This window comes from Gopherus flavomarginatus, chromosome 17 (genome assembly GCF_025201925.1).
Source record: "Gopherus flavomarginatus isolate rGopFla2 chromosome 17, rGopFla2.mat.asm, whole genome shotgun sequence".
Taxonomy (NCBI): Eukaryota; Metazoa; Chordata; order Testudines; family Testudinidae; genus Gopherus; species Gopherus flavomarginatus.
Genome location: NC_066633.1, coordinates 11,530,779 through 11,551,601, shown reverse-complemented (window position 1 = coordinate 11,551,601; position 20,823 = coordinate 11,530,779). Strand labels below are relative to the sequence as shown.

Here is a 20,823-nt window from a genome sequence, read left to right as displayed (position 1 = left end):
CATTCTACAGATACTGTTATCACTTGCCACCTGCTCCCTGAGATGGCCATGTGTCATTTGGCTCACTTGCACTAAATCAGTTCTTCGCCCTGTACTTTGTACAGTTTTGAATATGCAGTTGATAAATTTGCATATGCAAAGTAGACATGCCAGTTGGTGGTCACTTTTCACTGATTCTGTTTTTAAAGGCTTATATCCCCCCCCAAAACAGTTGCTGTGGGAACTGCTCTGTAACTCGAGTGCCTGGTAACCGGGGAGGCTACTGAAAAGCTGATTTTTGTGCTGCTACCTGCTGCGCTCTCTGCAGCAATCCCACAAGTCAGTCCATTGGCTTTCTGCAGCAGCTGGAGAGTCCCTGCAGCAGACCAGCAGCCATATTTCCAGTGCTCTTGTAACTAAACCACTGGCCTCTTGAAGTGGACATTTTTGTGCCAGTCCAAGCTGAAGTTGTGCTGGCCATTCCACCCAAGGGTTATTTTCCTTCACGGGGGGCCTGCTTGCGTGTCTTTGTCTCTCACAAGCTTGATGCACCTGCTTGATTAGCAACAGATGATGGTTCAGGGGGTCTCAGCACTAGAGTACAGAGGCTGGCTGTAGGGTGGGCATTAGCTGTGAGCTATTGAGGCAGCGTTTCTGACTACACTTCTGGATCCTGCACCAGAATGTAACACAGGGATTCCCAACCTTTCTCATCATGTGAGGCACCTTTAATAGAGAGCTTTTCCTAGGACCCTCCTTTCCTATGTGTTGTTGTGGGCTGCTTTCCCTCCCACTAAGGATCCTGGGTCCATTACAGCAGTTGCTTCCATGGAGAAGTAGCATTAGGAATGTCATGTATTTTTAGCTCCTTTTCATGCGGTTTAGCAGCTGGAAATGAGGAGGAGGAGCCGATATCACGTGATCAGCCAGCTCTTCACAGCCCACCAGCAAGGGCTTTTTGGATCGCAGTTCGGGCACCTTGGCATTAATGCTTTACAGCAGAACTGAGCTGCGTTGGCAGGTCTGCTGGGGACCCGGACCTGGAATAGCAAGGCTGTTGCAGGTCAGGCCTGGGGTGCATTGGCAGACTTGTGTTTGTTTGTGGGGGAGCTTGATCAGCACTTGCAAAAATCATTCCCATCTCCTCTGATGTGTGTGGGTGTCTCTCTTTCATGAGCCGTGAAATTCACTGGCCAGCAATGCAATGGAGGCAGCAACTGTATGCACTGATATGATGCATATTCACACACATGCTAACGCACCTCCACACTGGCCCGCCCCAGCAGAAGAAAAGAAACCAGGGAGGGCAAGGCCGGATGGATTGCGGGAGGAGGGGGAATCTCTGCCAAGACTGCTCAAAAGCCTCAGCGCTGAGGAAAATGCGCGGTAAGTATGAGCTGTTTGAAAAGATCATGGAAAGCCTCAGCTCCACTTTAGCAGGCTACAGCCACCTCCCTGTGTTTCCCGACTGCTCCCAGGTTACTGTTATCTTTCCCCTCCATTGGCTGGTGGAACCAGACTTGGCAGCGCTTGGCCTGGGAGAAGGATTCCAAGGGGTGTGACCGGAGCTGGATTGTATGGCTAGTGGTGGTGGGTAGCATTAGCTGGTCTTTTGTTAATGCACAGGCTGTCAGCTGCCTTATCAACCAATTTACATCCTTGGCCAAACCTTTTCCGCTTTACCCTGAGGCCCCCTGTCCTTTCTGCTAACAATCCAGAGCTTTGCAAATGCCACAACTTCTCTCCCTGTTTCCACAGGGCCTGGACAGGTGGAATCCAGGCATCAGCATCATTTAAAATTCTGATATTTTTGGAACCGCCCCAAAATGGGTTGCTTGGAGTTTGGTGCTAGAAGTGGGTGAAAGGTCAGGGGAGGCAGCAAGTTCAAGAGGAAAGAGCTCCTAAAATCTGACCTACAGTTGAATCCTGGCCCTGCCACTGACTCCCTGGATCCACCGGGCAAGTCACTGGGGGGAGGTTCAAAGGAGCCTTGGGGTGTTAGGGCTCCCATCCTCAACAAATATTTAGGCACCTAATTCCCTTTGAAACTTACTGGGAGCTGGGCATATAACTCCTGTAGGCACTTTTGATAACCCCAGACTTGGCCTCTTTGTGCCTGTTTCCCTGTCAGGGGAAGAGGATAATTGATTCTCATCTTCCTTGCTAGGGAGCTATGATAGAAGATGGGACCTGCTTCAGCAAAGCACTTAAACACGTGCTGAACTTCCAGCCAACGTCACTGAAGTCGAGGACAGTGGTGAAGTTGAGCACACAGTTAAAGTGTTCTATGGAACTGGGTCTCGGTTCTTAGACTGTGTTGCATGCCAAGTATTTTAATGTTAATTCGTAATAATTACTTATTAACGGATCTGGGCTGATTCACAAGTCACTAAGGAGAAGAGAGGCCACCTTCCTGTTACTGAACCTGCCCCCTGGGCTGGGCAAAATGTTTGCAACCAACTTTGAAGACCTTGAAACATGAGGCTTTCACATCTCATTTGAACTTCACACAATCTGTCCAATTTAATGAGAGCCCCCGGCAGCCTCTCACTCACCACTCCCAACACCCGCCCACACCTCCTTGGTCTGGCAGGGCGGATGCACCCTGCACTTGCAGGATAATAATAGTGATTCCTAGCTCTGAAACACTGCGTGTCATCAGTAAAACTCAGAGTGCCTTACAAAGGAGAGCAGTATCTTATCCCCATTGAATAGGGGAGAAACTGAGGCACAAAGAGGGGAAGTGACTTGCCCAAGGTCACCCAGCAGGCCAGTGGAACAGCTGCGAATAGAAGCTAGATCGCCTGCTCCCCAGATCAGTGCTCTATCCACTAGCCAACATTGCCTCCCATATGTGGCGCAGCCGTGTCCCCTGGTGCATTACTGGTGGGCAGGGTTGAGAAGTGGCTCCACCCACTCACCTACCCAGATGTGTGGGGTCGGGGAGGAAGGAACGCAGCAGCTGCAGGGAGGCTGATCTCCCTCTCTGGGCGGAGAGGCAGTTAGGCTGGCGTGGTGTGTCTGCAGAGCTGTATCCCAGCAGACATCTCCCAGAGCTGACCGTACCCCCTCACGGCCAATGGTGTGCGTGTAGGAGGGGAGAACGGTGCTGTCTCATCCCATCTTCGACTGCTAGGGCAGGCTGACTTCACAGCGAGGGGGCGGGTCAGTGACAGAGGCAGTGTCCTGTCCGATTACGTGGAATGGAGACCACTGTGTTCTTGCATCCACACCCTTGTCCTGAAGGAATCTTGGGTCTCCCCCCCCGACACACTTCTACATTTTCCATGGGATTAAGTATCAATGAATCAGCTAGTCTGATGTTTAACCTTGCTTCAGACAGCTCCCACAGGCCCTTTCATGTGCATTTCCTTCTCACCCTGGGTTTCTCACGGCTGGAGGAGACAGGATGAAGGCTTTTAATATCCCAGGCCAAAGATACCCGTGCGTCCCACACGGACCAGACCCCCCTCTCCCTTTGTGGTCCTGGGTGCTCCATTCTTCTGCAGGTCCTGCAAAGTTCCTTCTGACGGCAAAGGGATAATAGAGGCTGCTCTCTGCAGCTGCTGAAACTGTAGCCACTTGCCTTTGTCAGAGAGGAATTCGGGCTGCGCTGCAGAGATGATTTCGGGGAATTGATTAAAGTGGCAGAGGCAAGCAGCATTTGGAGATGAGGTCACTGGTGTTTCGCCTGCAAAAGGAGTCTATTCAGACCCATTCTCAGTAACTCCACAACCAGCAGACACTTTGATCGTATTAAGCCGTTCAAACCCTGCAGCTTGCGGGTATAATCAGCTGGGTTCTTTTGGGCTCGGCTTCTTTTCGTGTTGCTATACCTCAGGCTGTTGGCTCATCTGAGCAGCAGGGCTGTGTTAGGAGCTTTGGACGCTCTCCCTTTGGTGATGACAGAAATGAATGCATCTGTGACGGATGAATCCTTTCCTTTGCCACAGGCTATGCCTAAAAATATTTGTTCCTGGTCCCGCACCTCCTTATTATTATTAATTTGTATGATGGTGGCATCTAGAGGTCCCAGCTGAGACTGGGGCCCTGTTGTGCTAGGTGCTGTGCAGACACAGAGTGGGAAACACTTCCTGCCCCAACGAGCTTCCAATCACAGAGGGCAAAACTGAGGCACGGGGAGGGGAAGTGACTTGTCCAAGGTCATCCAGCAGGTCAGTGGCAAAGCCAGGACTGGAACCCAGGTCTCCTGAGTCCCAGCCCTGCCCACAGGGCCACACTGCCTTTCCCACCTGAGGGCAGGAAGTAAACAAAGTTGCCTGCCCCTCTATCTAGGGAACTAGCTCTGTGTTGAGCAAATCTTGGAGCGTATGCATGAAGGCACGGGCTGCAAGCGAGCACAGAATTGACTGCTGGGGTCCACAGAGGAACACACGACACTGTAGCAATGACATCAATTTACGGATCAGTCTGTCTGCGTCTCTTCTTCAGCTGCAGCACCTTGCTCCTTGTTGGCCATTGTTCCAGCCAGTGCCTAGAGCAGTAGTTCCCTGGGTCTTTCGTGAGCCTTCACTGTTCTCCTGAGAGCAAGGACATGGAGCTGCAGAAACTCCTGCCTGCTCCTGAGCTGCTGGGAGACACCAGGCAACGAGGCAGGTCACTTCACATTTCTGTGCCACCGTTTCCCCTCCTAGCCCGTGTCCAGCTATTTCGATTGCAAGTGCTTTGGGGCAAGGACTGTCTCTTACTCTGGGTAGGTGCAGTGCCTGCCTCAGTGGGATCTCTAGGTGCTACTGTGATAGAAATGATAATGGAGAGATGATTGGTTGGGACTAGTGTGCCTTAGCAAAGGGCAGTCCAAGTGGCAGAAGCCCCAGTTAGCTCTAGGCTAACAGAAGAGTCCCATCCATTCCAGCTGTTGCTAGGAGGTTAGTGATGATGTCTCTTGCCTCTATTTCCTTGTAAATTGCAAACCATTTTGATAGAAGACTCCCCGCACCCGGGACTCTGGTACCGTCCCTGTGGATTCTACTGTGTTACCTGCCTTTGCCAGCCAGGCGATGCTCTGGATTGCCAGACATTCTGACTTTGCCAAGCCTGTTGTCTCATGTTGCTCTTGGAAATGTTGAAACCGCTGAACGGTTACATTCCTCCGGGGAATCAGAGAGTCCTGCCTAGAACTGCCTCGCTTTGAGCGTCAGCTTTAGTACCCAAACCACAATGAAATTATGGTGCTGGTGCCCGGGGGTCGGTGGTTTCTGAAAACAGACAGAACTTTGCTTAGCAGAGATGAGCACAGTGTAGAAGATACATGGGACTTTGGACAGAAAAGGATCATCCATATTCACAAAAAATCGCCCCATTGTTTTGATGTATCTTTATTTATGGTAATGCACACAGTGAAATCACGGTAATGCTTGAAATGACCAATGAACAGCTTGACTGCATGTAATCAATACCTGGATTCAAGTGAGCAGTGGCTGAGATGGGGAAGGGAGCTCCCAGATTGTAATCCCTGCCTTTACTCTGATTTGCTGTGACCTTGAGAGGGTCCCGTCACCCTTGTGTGCCTCAGTTTCCCCACTGATGGCATTTTCAGGTTGTATGGTCTTGTCATTGCAGTGGAGGAAGTTTCCAGCATCAAGGTTTTTGATCATTATTGTTTTATACATTATTATTTGTACTACAGTGTCACCAGCTCAGCGCAGGGCCCCATTGTGCTAGGCTCTTCGTGCGCATAGTGAGCGATACCCCTGCCCCAAAGAGCTTACAACGTAAACAGCCTAAACAGATAAGAATGAGAGAAAGGAAAGTGCTGTTATCCCATTTTTGTGACGGGGAAACTGAGTCATCGAGAGATTAAGTAACTTGCCCAAGATCACATTAGAAGTGGCAGTGCTGGGAATTGAACCCCCATCCCATGGGACCCAGTTCAGCGCACTAAACAAGATCAGCCTTCCTCCCAAAGATTCCCACCTTGAAATCTGTTTTAGGATTCCCCCCCGATCCCAGATTTTTCAGCAATGTCTTGTTTTTTCCTGTCCGTGTCCGTGGTGACATCATGCCGTTTTGAGCAGCATCCAGTTGCACTGGGACATGTTATCCTTACCTGCAGTCTCTTAGCACAGCTATTGTTTGTTAAGTGTGTCCTGCAGGGCAAAGTGAGGATGGTGGTAGCCTACAGACCCCAGCCGCAGAACTCCCCTCTCTTTGATCTTCCCTGGTGCAGACTCTGGCTTTGTCTTTCTTTCCTAACTGCTGGCCATGGCTCTGAGCCCCATGTGCTGTGGGTAACGCTGCACCTAGAGGATCTGCATGAAAAAGCATAAAAAATGAGACTTTTATCTATCACATGGGCCTTTCGGAACCTCCCGTCTTCCTCCTTGTATGCTCTCCGCCCTACACTGGTTGCATGATAATTTCCCCAGGGAAGTGATGGAAGCTACAGTGCTTGATGTTTCAAACGACTGGACAAGATCCACTCGAAATGTTCTGCAGGAGATAATCCCACACTGGCCAGGAGACGGCTGGTTATTCTCCTGCCACAGGTGTTTCCATCCCTGACTTGTGTGATAGACGCTGCCTGGTGCCTGCTATTTGGCCTGAAGGCTCAACAGGCAGCAGGTGGGCTGGGTTTTTGTGTTGTCTGTGCCTGAAGGAGGTTGTCTTGGTGCCCTGGGGGTGGGTTTTCTTTGCGTTGCTCTGAGGAGCAGTGAGCAGGTGTTTGTACTCACCTGTCATTGTGTTATCTGGCCCTTCTGAAGTCTCATGCAGCCTGAGGTGTTACAACCTCTCGTTAAAGCAGTGCTATTTTTACAGCAAGCCACAGTGTCCTTCTAGCTGTGGGGAAGTATTAAAGTCAGAAGAACCTCCAGAGAGCTAGACAGGCACCAGGTGGTGCTCTGTAAATGGTGCATATTGTAACAAATACACAACCATCTAGGATATTATGCTGTGCGCCATGGATGCTTATAACCTCACCACAACAGAGTTCAGATTCTTCTGCTCCAAAACTTCTCTCACTTGAACTAAAAGAGAATCTCCATTAGGTGCTAGCAGTATGACACACAACTGAGCAGTTCTGATTCCATCCAGTAGACCTGATTCCATTCAGTAGACCTGATCCTGCGAGTGGTCTGTGTGCTGATCCGTGGATGATCAGGGCTGGGATGACACATAGCTCCTAAAATCTGACCTACAATTGAATCCTGCCACACATTTGTTAAAGCCTCACGCTGTTCCTGCATGGTAGGTATTCTCCCCCTTTTACAGATGGGGAAACTGAGGCATGGAGCATTGACGGGACTTGCTTGAGGTGTCACAGCAAGGCAGTGGCAAAGCCCAGAATAGACACCAGATCTCCTGACTCGAGGCCCTGCGCTTGCTGGAGCTCAGTAGAAAGAGAACTGAGTTGCGTCGCTCTGCTGAAGTTGTTGCAAGGACCAAAGGGGAGGGCACGTTTTGAGGAGCCCTTTCAGTCATCACCCTCAGCCCACAAGCACCCATTGGCATTACAGGGAATCGGAACGTTTTACCTCCTGTTATAACACGGAAGAGTTAGTCAATATGATGTCTTCTTAGGAGAATGAAGTCTTTCATCCTTGTCAGGAGAGCTGAGTGGTCCAGTAGCTGGGGCATAGTGTTGTGAGTCAGCAGACCTGGGGTCTGGTCTTAGACTCTGCCAAGGACTTGCTGTGATGCTTCATGCCTCAGTTTCCCCATTTTGAAAACGTGCCTCAGTTTCCCATCTTTAAAAGGGAATGATGATCCTGACCTCTTTTGTAGCTTGCCTTGAGAGGCATGGATGGAAAGCACTATTATTCAAATGTTAATCACTATGATTATTTTATGTTACACTTAAGGAATCCTCAACCAAAATAGCCTGGAGCAGCCGTTCTGAAGATACTTTACCCTTTCATTCCACTCACAGAGCTCCTGTTAAAGTCAGTGGGAGTTCTGTGAAGGGACTGGAGGACGTCTTTGGCCTGTTTATATTCTGGTGCGGGTACAGAGACTTAAGGTAACTTTGGTGCTGTTCTGTTAGGCTGTGACTGCATTAGAAGGGCTTCAGCGGCACGACTGTAGCCGCACCGATGTAGCACTTCTTTCAGTGCGAGAAGAATTGTTCTGTTAACCTCGGGGTGTCTACACTGAGGCTTAGGTTGGTTAAACTACCTCTCTCAGGAGTGTGAATTTTCCATAAACCTGAACAGCACAGCTGGGGCAATTTCACTTTCTTGTGTTGACCAGTTCTTAGATTGTTGCCTTGAGACTTGCATGGTAACTGCCACTCGGTGAGATTACAGAGCAGCAGCGGATACCGGACGTTAGCAGTTCAGGGCCGAACCTGAGCGGATCGGTAATTGCATAATGTACTCCAATGGCAGGGCTGTGTACATGTAGCTTTAATTACTTACAGTGTTCCTGTAATGCGCGTATTCTGCTCTGTGAGGTCTCTGGACTAATGCATTCAGCACTTTTCATCTTGCAAAGCACTTTGCAGACATTAACTTAGCTTCGCAAACCCTGCTGTGAGCCAGGAAAACATGGCTGGAACCAGTCAGCATCAAAGCAAGGATTAGCACTCAGGCGTTGCCGGTGCCCAGCCCTATGTTCAGATCACGAGAGCGGTGGGCTGCCCCCCAGCACTGAACACCAATAAAAATACTCCTTTGTCAAGCAGAAGGTTTGATCGGTGGGCTAGAGCTGCTTGTAATAAGAATTTATACCTAGTTTTGGTATGGCCCTTTCTAGCTTTAGAGCTCATTGATCTATAGATTACCAGTGGGTAAACTGAGGCACAGAGCAGGCACGTGAGTTGCTAGCAGACTCACGAATAGACTCCAGGTCTCCTGACTCCCATGCCCTGGCTGCTGGACTAGACTCCTTCCACGTGTCTGGAGTGGAGGTGGGCTTGTGAGCGTTCTGTAGCATGCAGAGATGGAGCAGGAGACTAGTAAGATGTGAAATACATTGCCAGTGTGGTAGGATTGTAGCATCGAGGAAGGGGATTGGCCAGTTGGGGGCGGATCCCCTTTGAACCCATTGTATTGTGCCACGTGCCAAGTGCTGCCCTGGTGACTGCATGCGCAGAGGAGAATGTCAAGTGAGGTTTCTGCCAGGGCAAGCTCGCTGGCTGGAAATCCTCACAGGACTCCATCAGGAGAGTATTGGAAACCTCGAGAGATCGCCAGCCACGCCCTGCTTCTCTTTGGTTCTTCTGGCTGCTTGCTGAGTCGGTCAGTGCTGTGGAGAGCCAAGATTCAGCCTGGCGCCAGCCTCCAAGGGGCACGTGACTGAGATACGAACGCAGAACCGTGTCTCTGCACCAACTGCTGACACCAGATGGGCGCCTCCCACAGAACACCCGTTGTCCTGTCACTGAACCGCGCAGGCTGCGTAGATGCTCAGGGAACACACAAACTATTTTAAAAGTGGGGGGAGGACAGTGGCCCTCAGGAATTTCTCACTCTCTGGATGGGCTGTTTGTAATGGCAGAGAAAGCTCAGCCCTGGGGTAAAGGAACCGGGCTGTGAAGATAAGCCGTAGCACAGCAGAAATGGCCTCAGCTGGGTCAGTGGAGGGGAAGGTGGATGTGATGTGCCCAAGCTACCAATTACTAGGTTTTCTTTCTTTCTTTCTTAGGTACAAGGGCTTCATCAAGGACTGCCCCAGCGGACAGCTGGACGCGGCTGGCTTTCAGAAGATCTATAAGCAGTTCTTTCCCTTTGGCGACCCAACGAAATTTGCAACTTTCGTTTTTAATGTCTTTGATGAAAACAAAGTAAGTCGGTGACTGAGAGCAGCTGAGCTCCCCTGGCCCTCAGTGCACACCCCTCTCTCCCACCGGGAGCTATGTGGTTTAGGATACCATGAAATGTCTCATACAGTGACACTCGCTCACTGTTCAGTCCTTGAGTGCGAAAATCCGAACGTTCGCTTCCCAGGGTAGGAAATTTCAAGCAGAGAAGCTTTAGCAGCAAGTCCCTGCACTTGCTCTGCTTTACGATTCTCAAGGGGGCAGTGGATAGTCCGCGAAATGTGAAAGAGGAAAAAGGAGACATTTGGTGCTGCTAACAGAGGCCCATCAGGCAGACTGTCCCTGACTCACTCCTTTATCTCTCGCCTCTGTCCTGGTGGCTCTGACTCTCTTCCCTGTTCAGAGGGTGAGCTCCTGTCCGTGCCTGGATCGTGTCAGACTCCTGGGCACCAGCAGTTCTGTTTGCACAGACAGAGTTGCTGAGGAGATAGCCCTGGAGCCCTGCTCTGCTGAGGCCAGTCAGCAGCAGCCTTTTCCAGGAGCCGTCCCTCCATTTTGCATGCAGAAGAGTTCTTGCTCCCGTTCAGTAATTCTCCCATTTGTTTTTCTTCTGCAGAGAATTTCATGGGAGGGAGAGAGACCCTGTCATAGGCCCAAAGCACCTGACTCCCCATCCCTCAGCTGCAGTTTGTTCTGCAGGCTACCAGGACTTGTTAAAGTTGGGATGGGGGGGTGTGGGGGAGAGGACTCTAACTTTGTACATGTTTACCCCACCCCCCAACATCCCTCTCCTCTGATCACGAGGGGTGGGTCTCTAGTGCACACTGAGCCTGGGTTGGTGGGACCTGGGCTTGTGGACTCGGTGTTTCCCTGCCCACACTTGAGTGTCCCACTGCATTGTTAGCCTGGGTTTACGATTGTCGGACCCGGGTCTCACAGTCGTGGTAACATGTCCACGTGGCACTACGCCAACCTTCTCACTTGGGTCTGCAGCTTAGGCTGCATCCACACTGCAAAAGGACAGGGCTTGGACGTGAGTCACGGCAGGACACAGGCTCTGACACTCCTTCCCCCCCCACCCCTGCATGGTCCTGGGTAATTGGTGACCCGAGTCAGACTGATTTGTGTGTGGACAGAAGTGGGGATTCAGCTCAAACCTGAGTCAGAGCCTGGCCTTAGTGCACTGTGTAGAGATTCCCAAAGATACACCAAATGTAGCCTGCCTGGAACTGTTCCCCGCTGCCTTGTGCACCGTGTCTTCATTTACTGGTGCGCAAGGCAGCTGTAAAACACTCTCAGATCAGAATGGTACAAGGCAATAGCCGTTGAGACTCTGTTACATACCCACTGATGGCAGCGTAACTTACACTGTGTCTCCTGTGGGTTTGGCCCTGGGATTGGAACTCACGCAGAGAAGGGATCAGTGAAACTCCGGTCAGAGAAATGAAGTTGCTCCACCAGTCGGGATACCAGGGAGCTGCTCCCCGTCCACAGAATCAGGTGCCTGCCAGTGGAGTCTGGTGCCAGCTGATTACTCCCCAAGCACCAAGAGTAACTTGACCTGTTACTCTATTGGACAGGGGTCACCTGAGCAAGATCGAGTGATGGAGTCCCACGAGCAGGAATGCAATTAGCCCCACTTATGTCACCACCGTGAATCACCAACGTGGTGTCTGAATGGAACAGGCCTGTGTGGGACTCCACATGTGTTTGCATGCACGATTCATAGGCGCGGGCACACACGTGTAGCCATACAAACCTTGGCCCGTGTGCTTTTGACGTGTGTATCACTCCAGATCTCTCTTTCCCTTCTCAGGATGGGAGGATCGAGTTTTCGGAGTTCATCCAGGCGCTGTCGGTCACTTCTCGAGGGACCTTGGATGAGAAATTGCGGTGTAAGTCCTCAGCTCAGTTTGAAACCAGGAACTGCGTCTCTCTGTCCCCCCACTTCTGCCCTTGAGCCCAGAGTGGGTCCAGAGTAGCAAGAGGCCGCCATGCAGTGAGCATCTGCCCAAGCAGGGAAGCGCTCTGGAGAGGGGTCTCACTGGGTGTGTCTTTAACCTGCGTCCGGGAGCAATGCACAGACTGGGGCTAGTAGGGCTCACACTCGCAGTCTAAGCATAGCTGCGTGGGCGTTGCTTGTACACTGCGGCTTGGGCTGGAGCTGGGGCTCTCAAGCCCCGGCACTGTTCTGCGGAGTCCAAGGCGGAACGTCACAGCAACCCCCACGCAGCTCGTTTCCGTGTGCTAGGGCGAGCTCCGCTAACACAGGGACGCTCACGCCCAGGTGCAGTGTAGAGTGTGTTGCGCCAGGGCTCTGGCTTGGGGTCTCAGTGCAGGCGTTTGCATTGTACAGCCCCAATTAAAACGGGGAGACACTCGCCGGGGTGCAGGAAAGGAGGCTCTCAGAGGAGAGAGCTGGGCGTTAACTTTCTGTGCGTGCTGCCCCACTAATCTACCCCTGCCCGCAACTTGAAGATCCTGGCCTGCGGCGTGGCGGCTGATTCAGTCTCCAGGACCCATTCAGTTCTTGGCCTCTGAGCTGAGACTGGCCAGGGAGTGCCAGTGACGTCTGTGCCCTGGGAAGTGGTCCCCAGGAGATGGCTTGTTCCTGGCACAGACAGGCCACTAAGGGCCATCAGACTCTGCTGCCAGCCCAAGCTGCGTTCACACCGGGTGCTGCCTGCCTGCTGGCACCCAGCGCTTCCTCAGTAATTCAGCGTCTCTCTTGGTTTCAGGGGCATTTAAACTGTACGACTTGGACAACGACGGGTACATCACGAGGAACGAGATGCTGGACATCGTAGATGCTATTTATCAGATGGTGGTGAGTGTCCGGGGGAGGGCGAGAGGACGCCGAGGTTGAGTGCACTGCGGTCCTGCTCACATTCAGATCTGAGCGGCAGATTCTGATGCAGTCCTCAGGAGTGCAGCAGGCCTGTCCCGGAGTCAAATTAGCATGGCTCCAATGGGCAGAGTGAGGCAGGGATGTGGGCGGCCCCCGTGGCAGGTCACCTCCTCTGCTTTTGTGGATATGGTGAAGGGGGTTGAAGTGGGGAAGAGCAGAACAGTCTGCTGGATAACTCCTCCTCCTAGAGAGCAGGGTGCAGCAGAGGTGTCTTCTGACCTGAGGCTCCTATTGTGAGCATGTGACCCCCATCGGCATCACTTGGCTGCACAGCTGGCTGCGGGAGGCTTGTGTTCCCTCCCCGCCTTCCCAGACTGCCGCAGCCCCAGGTCCCAGTGCTGCTCCGAGTGGGGGCAGGGATCAGCTCTGGCCCTTCGCTAGGAGTCTCCTGGGACTGGGATGCACGTGAGGTTGGCTGAAAGGTGCCTGCGGCAGAGAGAGTGGATGGAGCTGCCCAGAACTGGCCCGAGGAGGCTCAGCTCTAGCCCGGGGCATTCTTCACCTAATGTACAGAGAGAGTGAGACGCAGAGACCCCCTAGCATCGAGGATGCAGCCCAGCCACAAGCAGTAAATGTGCATAAGTTATGCTCTCTTTCCTGCCCCTACAGGGAAACACGGTAGAGCTTCCAGAAGAGGAAAACACACCTGAGAAGAGAGTGGATCGGATTTTCGCTATGATGGACAAGGTGAGACTTGATGACGACTCTTGTGTGTTTTCTCCTCACCTCTAGGGGGCGGCGGCTGTCACACGCCCTGCTCCTCCATCTCCCAGAGTGGGTCCCGCTCCCCCCACAGGTGCTGTGTATCATGAAACCCACCGACCTGTAGTCGTCTCCTCTCACTGTGGACACGAAATCTCGTCTGTGCAGCCTGCTCAAAGCTTCTGCATGGCCAGTGGGAGCCCCCGCTACTCGGGGCCTCTCATCATTGGCTGTGACACAGCACCACATTTGTCAGTGAACCGTCAGTCCCTGATCTAGACTTGGCCAATGGAGGGGATGTTTACTGGACAGTTTCTTGCTGCTTCCAGCTTCCCCCCTGCGCGTGAGCATGGATTCTTGACCCCAGGCTGGCCTGACCAGGTGTGGATGTGACGGATGATCTCATTTCAATGCAGGGCTGCATCAGCAGAGTGGAGATGAGAGCTTGGGCGCTTGGCTTATTCAGCCTCTGGCAGGCTGGCGCTTTGGGCTGGACTCAGCCATGCTGTACTTGAGAGGTGTCACGCCCAGGGGTGAAGTGGGATTTGCCCAGGTGCGTTTCCGTCACCGCCTGCCCTGGGGGAAGGGCAGCTTTTGTTTCTACTGGAGGGCCAGAGGAGGCTGCTGAGTGCACCAGCTTTATCTGTAACCCCTACCCAACCAGTGTGGCCAGCTTTCCAGGCCTACTGTTGCCCACCTGGCCCAGTGAGGGCTGCAAGGGCCAGTGGGGTGGCTCCAGAGGAACAAGGTGCCCTTCGAATCCACTCCTCACCGTGCACGCGAGGCAGTAGAGAGTTGGGGTAGATATAAGGGATGGGGCAGAGTCAAGCGGGGGCCGGGTCCAAATCTGAATTTCCTTGGAGTTTGGGGCAACGGGTGTTTGGCTCAAAGCTGTCTCTCTTTAATACCAAGCGCAGGTTGTTCCTCTGGGTCCAGGGCATTTCAATCAAACAATTAGTTGCAACATATTGGCCATCATCAGCTCTCATGGCCATTGCCTTTCAGAATGCTGATGGGAAGCTAACGCTGCAGGAGTTCCAGGAAGGCTCCAAAGCCGACCCATCCATCGTACAGGCACTGTCCCTCTATGACGGACTCGTATAGTCCCGGGATCCCAAGCTGAGGTAAGCCGAGCAAGGTGGTAGTGCTGTTAGTTGTAAGCAGAACTGGTGGTGCTGCCTATGCTTACAGCTGCCTGACACGGCCTATTTTCAGTTGCTTATAACCTTGCCAAACTTTAACTGTTTGAGCTGACATTTTCTGTGCTGCATGTTTGCCTCAGGCTGAACATTTTTGGGGGGAGGAGGGGGAAGTTTCAGCTGAAACAGTTGAGTCATTTCCTAGAATGATGCTAAGAAAAAAATGTTATATTGCCCGTATTAAAAATAGTCTTGCAGCTGTTTCACTGAAAAGGCCCAGTACCCCCATGCTTTGGAGAAAGAGCTTGAAATTTGGCAGGTGGGTGGCCTTTATGTCAGGAATGTGCCTTGGCCACCCCTGTTAAAATCCACGCAAATATGGTCACATTATAAACCTTTGAAAAAACCTGTTTCCACATGCACAGTAGAGACTTGTTAGAGTTTGGCAGCAAAAGTCTCCAAAGATTCCATCTTTACTGAGCATGCTCCAGCCTCTCACAGCTCTTACATGGTGACTAGACTGCGCAGGTGCCATCCCTTAAGGTGGCCTGACACTACCCATTTTCAGTTGCTTATAACTTTGCCAGGAGTTGATCAGGAGTTTCAGGGACTAAGCAGGACTTTCCCTACATAAGAGTGGCCATACTGGGTCAGACTAATAGTCCACCGAGCCTAATATCCTGTCTTCCGACAGTGGCCAATGCCAGATGCTTCCAAGGGAATGAACAGAACAGGGCAATCATTAAGTGATTGGACCGTCATCCAGTCCCAGCATCTGGGACAATTGCTTCTCATGGTGCTGGCGTCTGTTGTGGTGCCAGGCCCAGGAGCTGAGAGTGGGCAGACAGTCGCTTCTGTGCTGTCCATGCTAGAACATAAGAATGGCCATACTGGGTCAGACCAATGGTCCATCTAGCCCAGTGTCTTGTACTCTGACAATGACCAGTGCCAGATGCTTCAGCAGGAATGGATAGAACAGGGTAATTTCAAGTGATCCAGCCCCTGTCATCCAGTCCTAGCCTCTGGTATCTGGAGGTTTGGGGATACCCTGAGCATGGGGTTGCATCCCTACCCATCTTAGCTAAGAACCATTGATGGATCTATCCTCCATGAACGTACTAATTCTTCTGTGAACCCAGTTATACTTTTGCGCTTCACAACATCCCCTGGCAATGAGTTCCACAGGTTGACTGTGCCTTGTGTGGAGAAGGACTCCCCTATGTTTGGGCCCAGGTAGCATGGAACAGCAGGAAGACGCAGCCACATTAGAGTGCAGAGGGGTGAGGAATAGGGAGAAGGGAGAAGAGGAGGAAACAGGAGCCAGAGTGTAAGTGAAAGCGGAGGAAGAAGTGGACAGTGCAGTCTGGGCTATTCCTCAGGCATTGTGAAGTGCCCCAGGAATGAGTGGTCTCTGTCGGGGAAAGTTTGGCAGCGTCCAGAGAGTGGAATGAGGTGGACCAAAGCCAAGGAGGTCACCCTGGTGTCCCTGTTAGGATGGTGCCAGGATTCCAGCCAGGGGCTCAGAGGAACCTCCTGTAGCACATCTCAGTTCTCTTTGGCTGTGGAATAGTACCCTGAAGATTTGAGCATCCTAGCACTTAGAGACCATGCTAATAGCCCTAGAAAAACCCATGGCGTCACTTGGGACTTTGAAACTAGGCTGGGGTAAAGTTTGGGGATTGCACTGGAAGGAGCAGTCCTGCACTGCCAGGAAGATAGGACAGATATGAGGTCCAAGGTCGTCTCCGTCTCTGACCCTTACAATTCCATAATTCAAGCCACACACTGATGCAGCAGGAGGGCTGAGCAAAACCCGTGTTGGGTTCATTTTATTTCTGTACCACTTTACCAGGCTGGTTCTTATTTTGCCACATCTAGGGTGGGTGGGGAGAGGCCTCAGACCCAGATTTGAGAAGAGATCTCCAAGAAATGATGCTGAATTCCGCCCATCTCTACATAACATGCCCTCTTTCTTGCTGCTTTTCAAGCAGGGACATGTTATTGGAATGGGGTGACCGGCACTAATTCAATTGGCGAAAGCTGCAGATGCTGCCTTCCCTATGCATTATGTTCTCCTCTGAGCTCTAACTCTGCCTCTTTCCATCTGTGCTTGACTGTTTTTAAGGCGGTAATGTAGCAAACTCTAGTGGTGAACATGCACAAAGGAAAATGCCGTATTGTCAGAAGAGAGCTAGTCGGGAATGCAGGGCAAGCTCCGATAGGGGACCCGATGGGGTCATGAGCTCAGCAGCTGCCACCTGGCCTAGGGAAAGCTGCTCTTCAGGGCTTTGTGTGCAGTGGTGCAAAGAACAAACTAAGCTGGAGAAGCCAGAGGCTAGGAGGGAGGAGAAGACAAACTCTTCAGTGAGTTACTGGGGGACGAGCAGTTGTTAGACTTGGATCTAGTTGGTTCCAAACTCCCCTCTTGGGAGCTTTATAATTCCTACCACCCGCCGGGGGAGTCGATTCCTTCTTATGACCTTGGGGGACAATCGCAAACACGCTTTCTGATTTTCAGGCATCCACAAGGACTGTTGTACACAACGATACAGTAAAACCTGCCTCGCTGTAAAGGATTTTAAACCAGCAGGGTCTGTGATGTGACTCACACAGAATTTGCAATGGAAGAGCCCCAGAGGCAGCTTGCAAAATGTGGGGATTGGGGAAGGTGCTTGTGTGCTAAGCATCGGTAGCACAGCTGGCAGAGTGTAATATTGAATAGTCCCCGCACATCAATATTCTGCAGCATTAATCAGTTGGGTTATTATTGAATTGTATCTGTGACCGGTGGGAGCACATAGGGGCTGCACAGATGCAGTCCTTGCCCCAAAGAGTACACATCAAGAAATGTCTCTGAAATTTAGAATTACGACAGAAAAGAGGGGGTGGGAACCGTCGGCATTTTCACCTGGACATTCCTCCTTCTCCTCCTTGGACTTCTTCAGATTTCATAACTTGGATGATGTTTCCCATTTTTGAAACGTTAAAGCCCCAGAAATGGGGGGCGGGGGAGGGGGACATTTTAAAAGGAGGCAGCACATTTTTCCCCATTTACTCATCCAGCTCAACATTGCCAACAGCAGGCATTCAGAAACTGGTGAGGTCCTAACAGACCATGAGACTGGCTAATAAACCAGGAGATTTAAAAAAAGAATAAACCTGAGGTTCTGGAGTTGGAGCCTTGGATGTGTGTGGGGGAGTGTCGTATTTCCAAACTTTTCTCCACAGCTAGGATGGTGAGAAACATCCTTTTGATTTTCAGTGGAAGCATAGAGTCTCACAAGAATCACTTGACTCCAGGAGCTGGATCCTTAAGAAAAAAACCAAAAGATGGCGATAAAGTGACACGAGTTGGCAACGCCAACTTATCAATAAATTTCTTCATTTCTCTAGTTTTGTTGATTTAAACACAGGTTGACTTGCTTTCTCCTTTTCTTCTCCCACTTCTCTTTCAGTTGCCTGGGGGAAGATTCTTTCTGTGCCATCAGACCACCTCAGTAAAGAAGCTTGCCTGTCCCTCTCCAGCCTTCCTTCATGTTACACGAACAAGGGAGGCGCTTGAAGTGTGAGGTCATCCCCTGCGCCCACTCTGCACTCTGAATTAACCGTGTCCATTTGCCAACTTCTGCTTTCTCAACAACAACAACAACAACAAAAAGGGAAAGAAAAAAAAAGAAGAAAAAAGAAAGGAAAAAATAGAAAAAGAAAAAGCAGTGAATTTTTCAGCTTCTAGGGGTGGAAGGGATCGTGCATCGCTATGTGGAGACCCCTCCTGCCTCTCGCTTTTACTTAGTAGATTTTTTTTTGGAACGAACTAAAAACACCGACAAATATTTTACATTGTTTTCATAGAAAAGCGCAGCATGAAGAAGGAGCCAAAAGGTACTGCTGAGGCCTTGGAGCGGGTGGCTGCTGCACGCCCTCCGAGTGCTTGATCGCCATCGGCTTCTGCTTCATCGGCCGGGGGGACGAGGGGATGGACGCTAAAAGGCAATGGGAAATGAAAGTTCCACATCCCCTGCGTTTCCAGCAGCAACCCAGCCCGCGTCGCTAGGGAGAGCTGTATAGTTTTTGTGATACAGTATTGTGCTTTTTGGGGGTTTTTTTGGATGGAAAAAGTGAGGCTGTTGTGACTATGCCTCTCTCTGTTATCGATGTCGTTATTTATTTGTTGTAACCGTTGCTGCTGTGTTTAGTCTTTCGTGTGTTGAAACACCTAGGTGATAAAAGTTGCAAGGTTTACACACTATGGCAGGGGGAGGTAGCCTGCGATAGCAATTAAGCCAAAAATATTCCCCCCCCCCCATATACTGTGCTTTGTCAGCTGGTTGATGTTTTACGGGGGGATAATCTAACCCCCTTCTCCTTATTCCCACACCTCTAGTCCCTGCACCCTGCCCTCCCTCCTTGTCTTTAGAAACTCAGCTACTACCCCTGACAAATCCCAAGGCTGGGACTGAATGCTCTCTTCCTCTCAACACGTTGTGTTTCTGATACACTTCTGCATTCATTTTGCCATCTTGCCTTTGTGTAAAGCAGAGTGACGAAATATACAGTATCCAGACATTTTTCTGCATGAAAATTATTAATGGGGCCAATATTGTTTGAGCTTTAAAATGACCCTTTTTGGAAAATCCTGGCACTGTCGTGTATCTGTCTTGCTGGGCGGATAGGGAGTTAGAAAAATGGAACTGGATTAACTCCTTGCTAAGTCTCCTGGAGGTTGGGAGCCTGGAGTCCCTGTGGGCTGAGAACAGAGATGGCTGATTGTACAGTGTAACAGTTTTGAAAAGAACCAGCAGGTCAGTGGAGCTTAGGAGAGTTGTCTAAGCAAACTACACTTCATAGCTGTTTAAGGCAAAACCCAAAGCCTTGATGCTGTCCAGAGCTAGACGGGGCTGCTTAGTGTACTGGAGAAGGAGGAGGAAGAATGGCTACAGCCTCTTAGCGTTTTGCCACGTTTGCTCTCATTTGGTAGTTTTAAAGTGCTCCTGAGTTTTGCTCTTTGGGCCGTGCATTGAGAGAGAGCTAGAGAAGCCTTGTTCAGTGGGTCACATCCATTCCTACGGTTCGCAGTTTGGGTCACAAAGATGGACTTGGGCTTTGATAAACAGGAAGACAATCAACAAAACAAATCCGGCCTTGCCCCCTCCCCCATTTCTGCTTGGTCAAGCTCCACCTTTGAGCGAAATGGAATAGCAGAATAGACGCACAGTAGCAAAGATACCCGAGACTAGGGCAGGCACTAGCCACGGTTCCTTTGTATGATGGGGCTGGAGCGGAAAGCCTCCTGCAGCTGTCCCTAGGAAGGTTTGTGGGGTGCCTGTACACAGAGCAATTGGCAAGTGCACCATAAACATTGGAGACTGTCGCCTTTCCACCCACGTTTTTGGTCATGCACCCAGAGGTAGGTGCATTCCCCTGTTGTGTTAGCTAGCCGCAGTGTTTCTAAGGTGCCTATCACCTTGAGATCCAAACACCAAGCATTGTCCTGCTTCAGACTGTGTGTAACAAGAACAGCTGCAGAGTAATGGATTGAGAGGCAGGAGGAAGAATCTGCTCTTGGGTTCTCCCAGGCAGTACTTCAAACCTCTCAGGGGAAACGTGAAAAGGGCAGTGACTCCATCCTTCAGAGCCGAAATCCCTTTTTCTGCATATAAATCCCAGTCATTGTGCCAAGCACTGCTTCCCTTCCTTCTTTCCTCTCCCACCATATCCCTACAGTGTAACCAGTGCAAGCTGTGCTTTGCCAGAGAGGATATACAGCCCAGGTGACCCAGATTTGGCACTCGAATGCCTGCAGGGTGCTGAATGTGAGTGCCTCTTTGCACAGGTGCAGATATCCATAGGAGGGATGTCTCCTGTCTCCGTAGTTGGGCAGACTTCGAGATCGTCCACACACCAGAGCTGCATAGATTTGAAACATGAACTCCAGCTCCAAAAACAGCTGAATTTAGTCCCTGGAGCTAAAGAAGAAATGCCCATTAGCTGTCACCAGCATTGAGGCCTCTCTTCTGCGTAGGCTGCACTAGGGGCGATATGGGGGACACACAGTTGAGTAAGATCTGATTCCGTCCAGCCGTGACACATTTGCACTAGCTTGTACATAACACTGGCTTTCTTCCAGTACTTTGCATCCCATGTTCAGTCCTCCGTGTGTCACAGAGCACAGATGTATTAGGATGGCAGCTGCCCCTCAATCGCTGCTTGCTATTGCAGGTTATGGCGATACCCGGGTCACGGAAGCACGAGAGTTTTTGGCCTATCACAAGCTGTGGAAACCAGGAAGACTTTTCTCCCCAGTTTGTGTCCTCTGTTTATCACCACGCAGTTACGGTGGAAGTTCTCCGAATCCTGTTCCAGAGGAAAGAAGA

General features: G+C 51.0%; 1 protein-coding gene across 2 annotated transcripts in view; it reads left to right on the top strand.

The window, feature by feature from the left end:
* Positions 1 to 18,107, top strand: part of NCS1 (neuronal calcium sensor 1) — a 102,117-nt gene extending 84,010 nt beyond the window's left edge. For both annotated transcript variants that reach the window (XM_050926183.1, XM_050926182.1), the window contains exons 4-9: positions 9,586 to 9,724; positions 11,517 to 11,595; positions 12,439 to 12,527; positions 13,218 to 13,295; positions 14,316 to 14,434; positions 17,905 to 18,107. In XM_050926183.1, the coding sequence (XP_050782140.1) occupies positions 9,586 to 9,724; positions 11,517 to 11,595; positions 12,439 to 12,527; positions 13,218 to 13,295; positions 14,316 to 14,414 (484 nt within the window). In that variant the 3' untranslated portion in view covers positions 14,415 to 14,434; positions 17,905 to 18,107. The remainder of the gene's footprint in view (positions 1 to 9,585; positions 9,725 to 11,516; positions 11,596 to 12,438; positions 12,528 to 13,217; positions 13,296 to 14,315; positions 14,435 to 17,904) is intronic.
* The last annotated feature ends 2,716 nt before the right edge of the window (positions 18,108 to 20,823 follow it).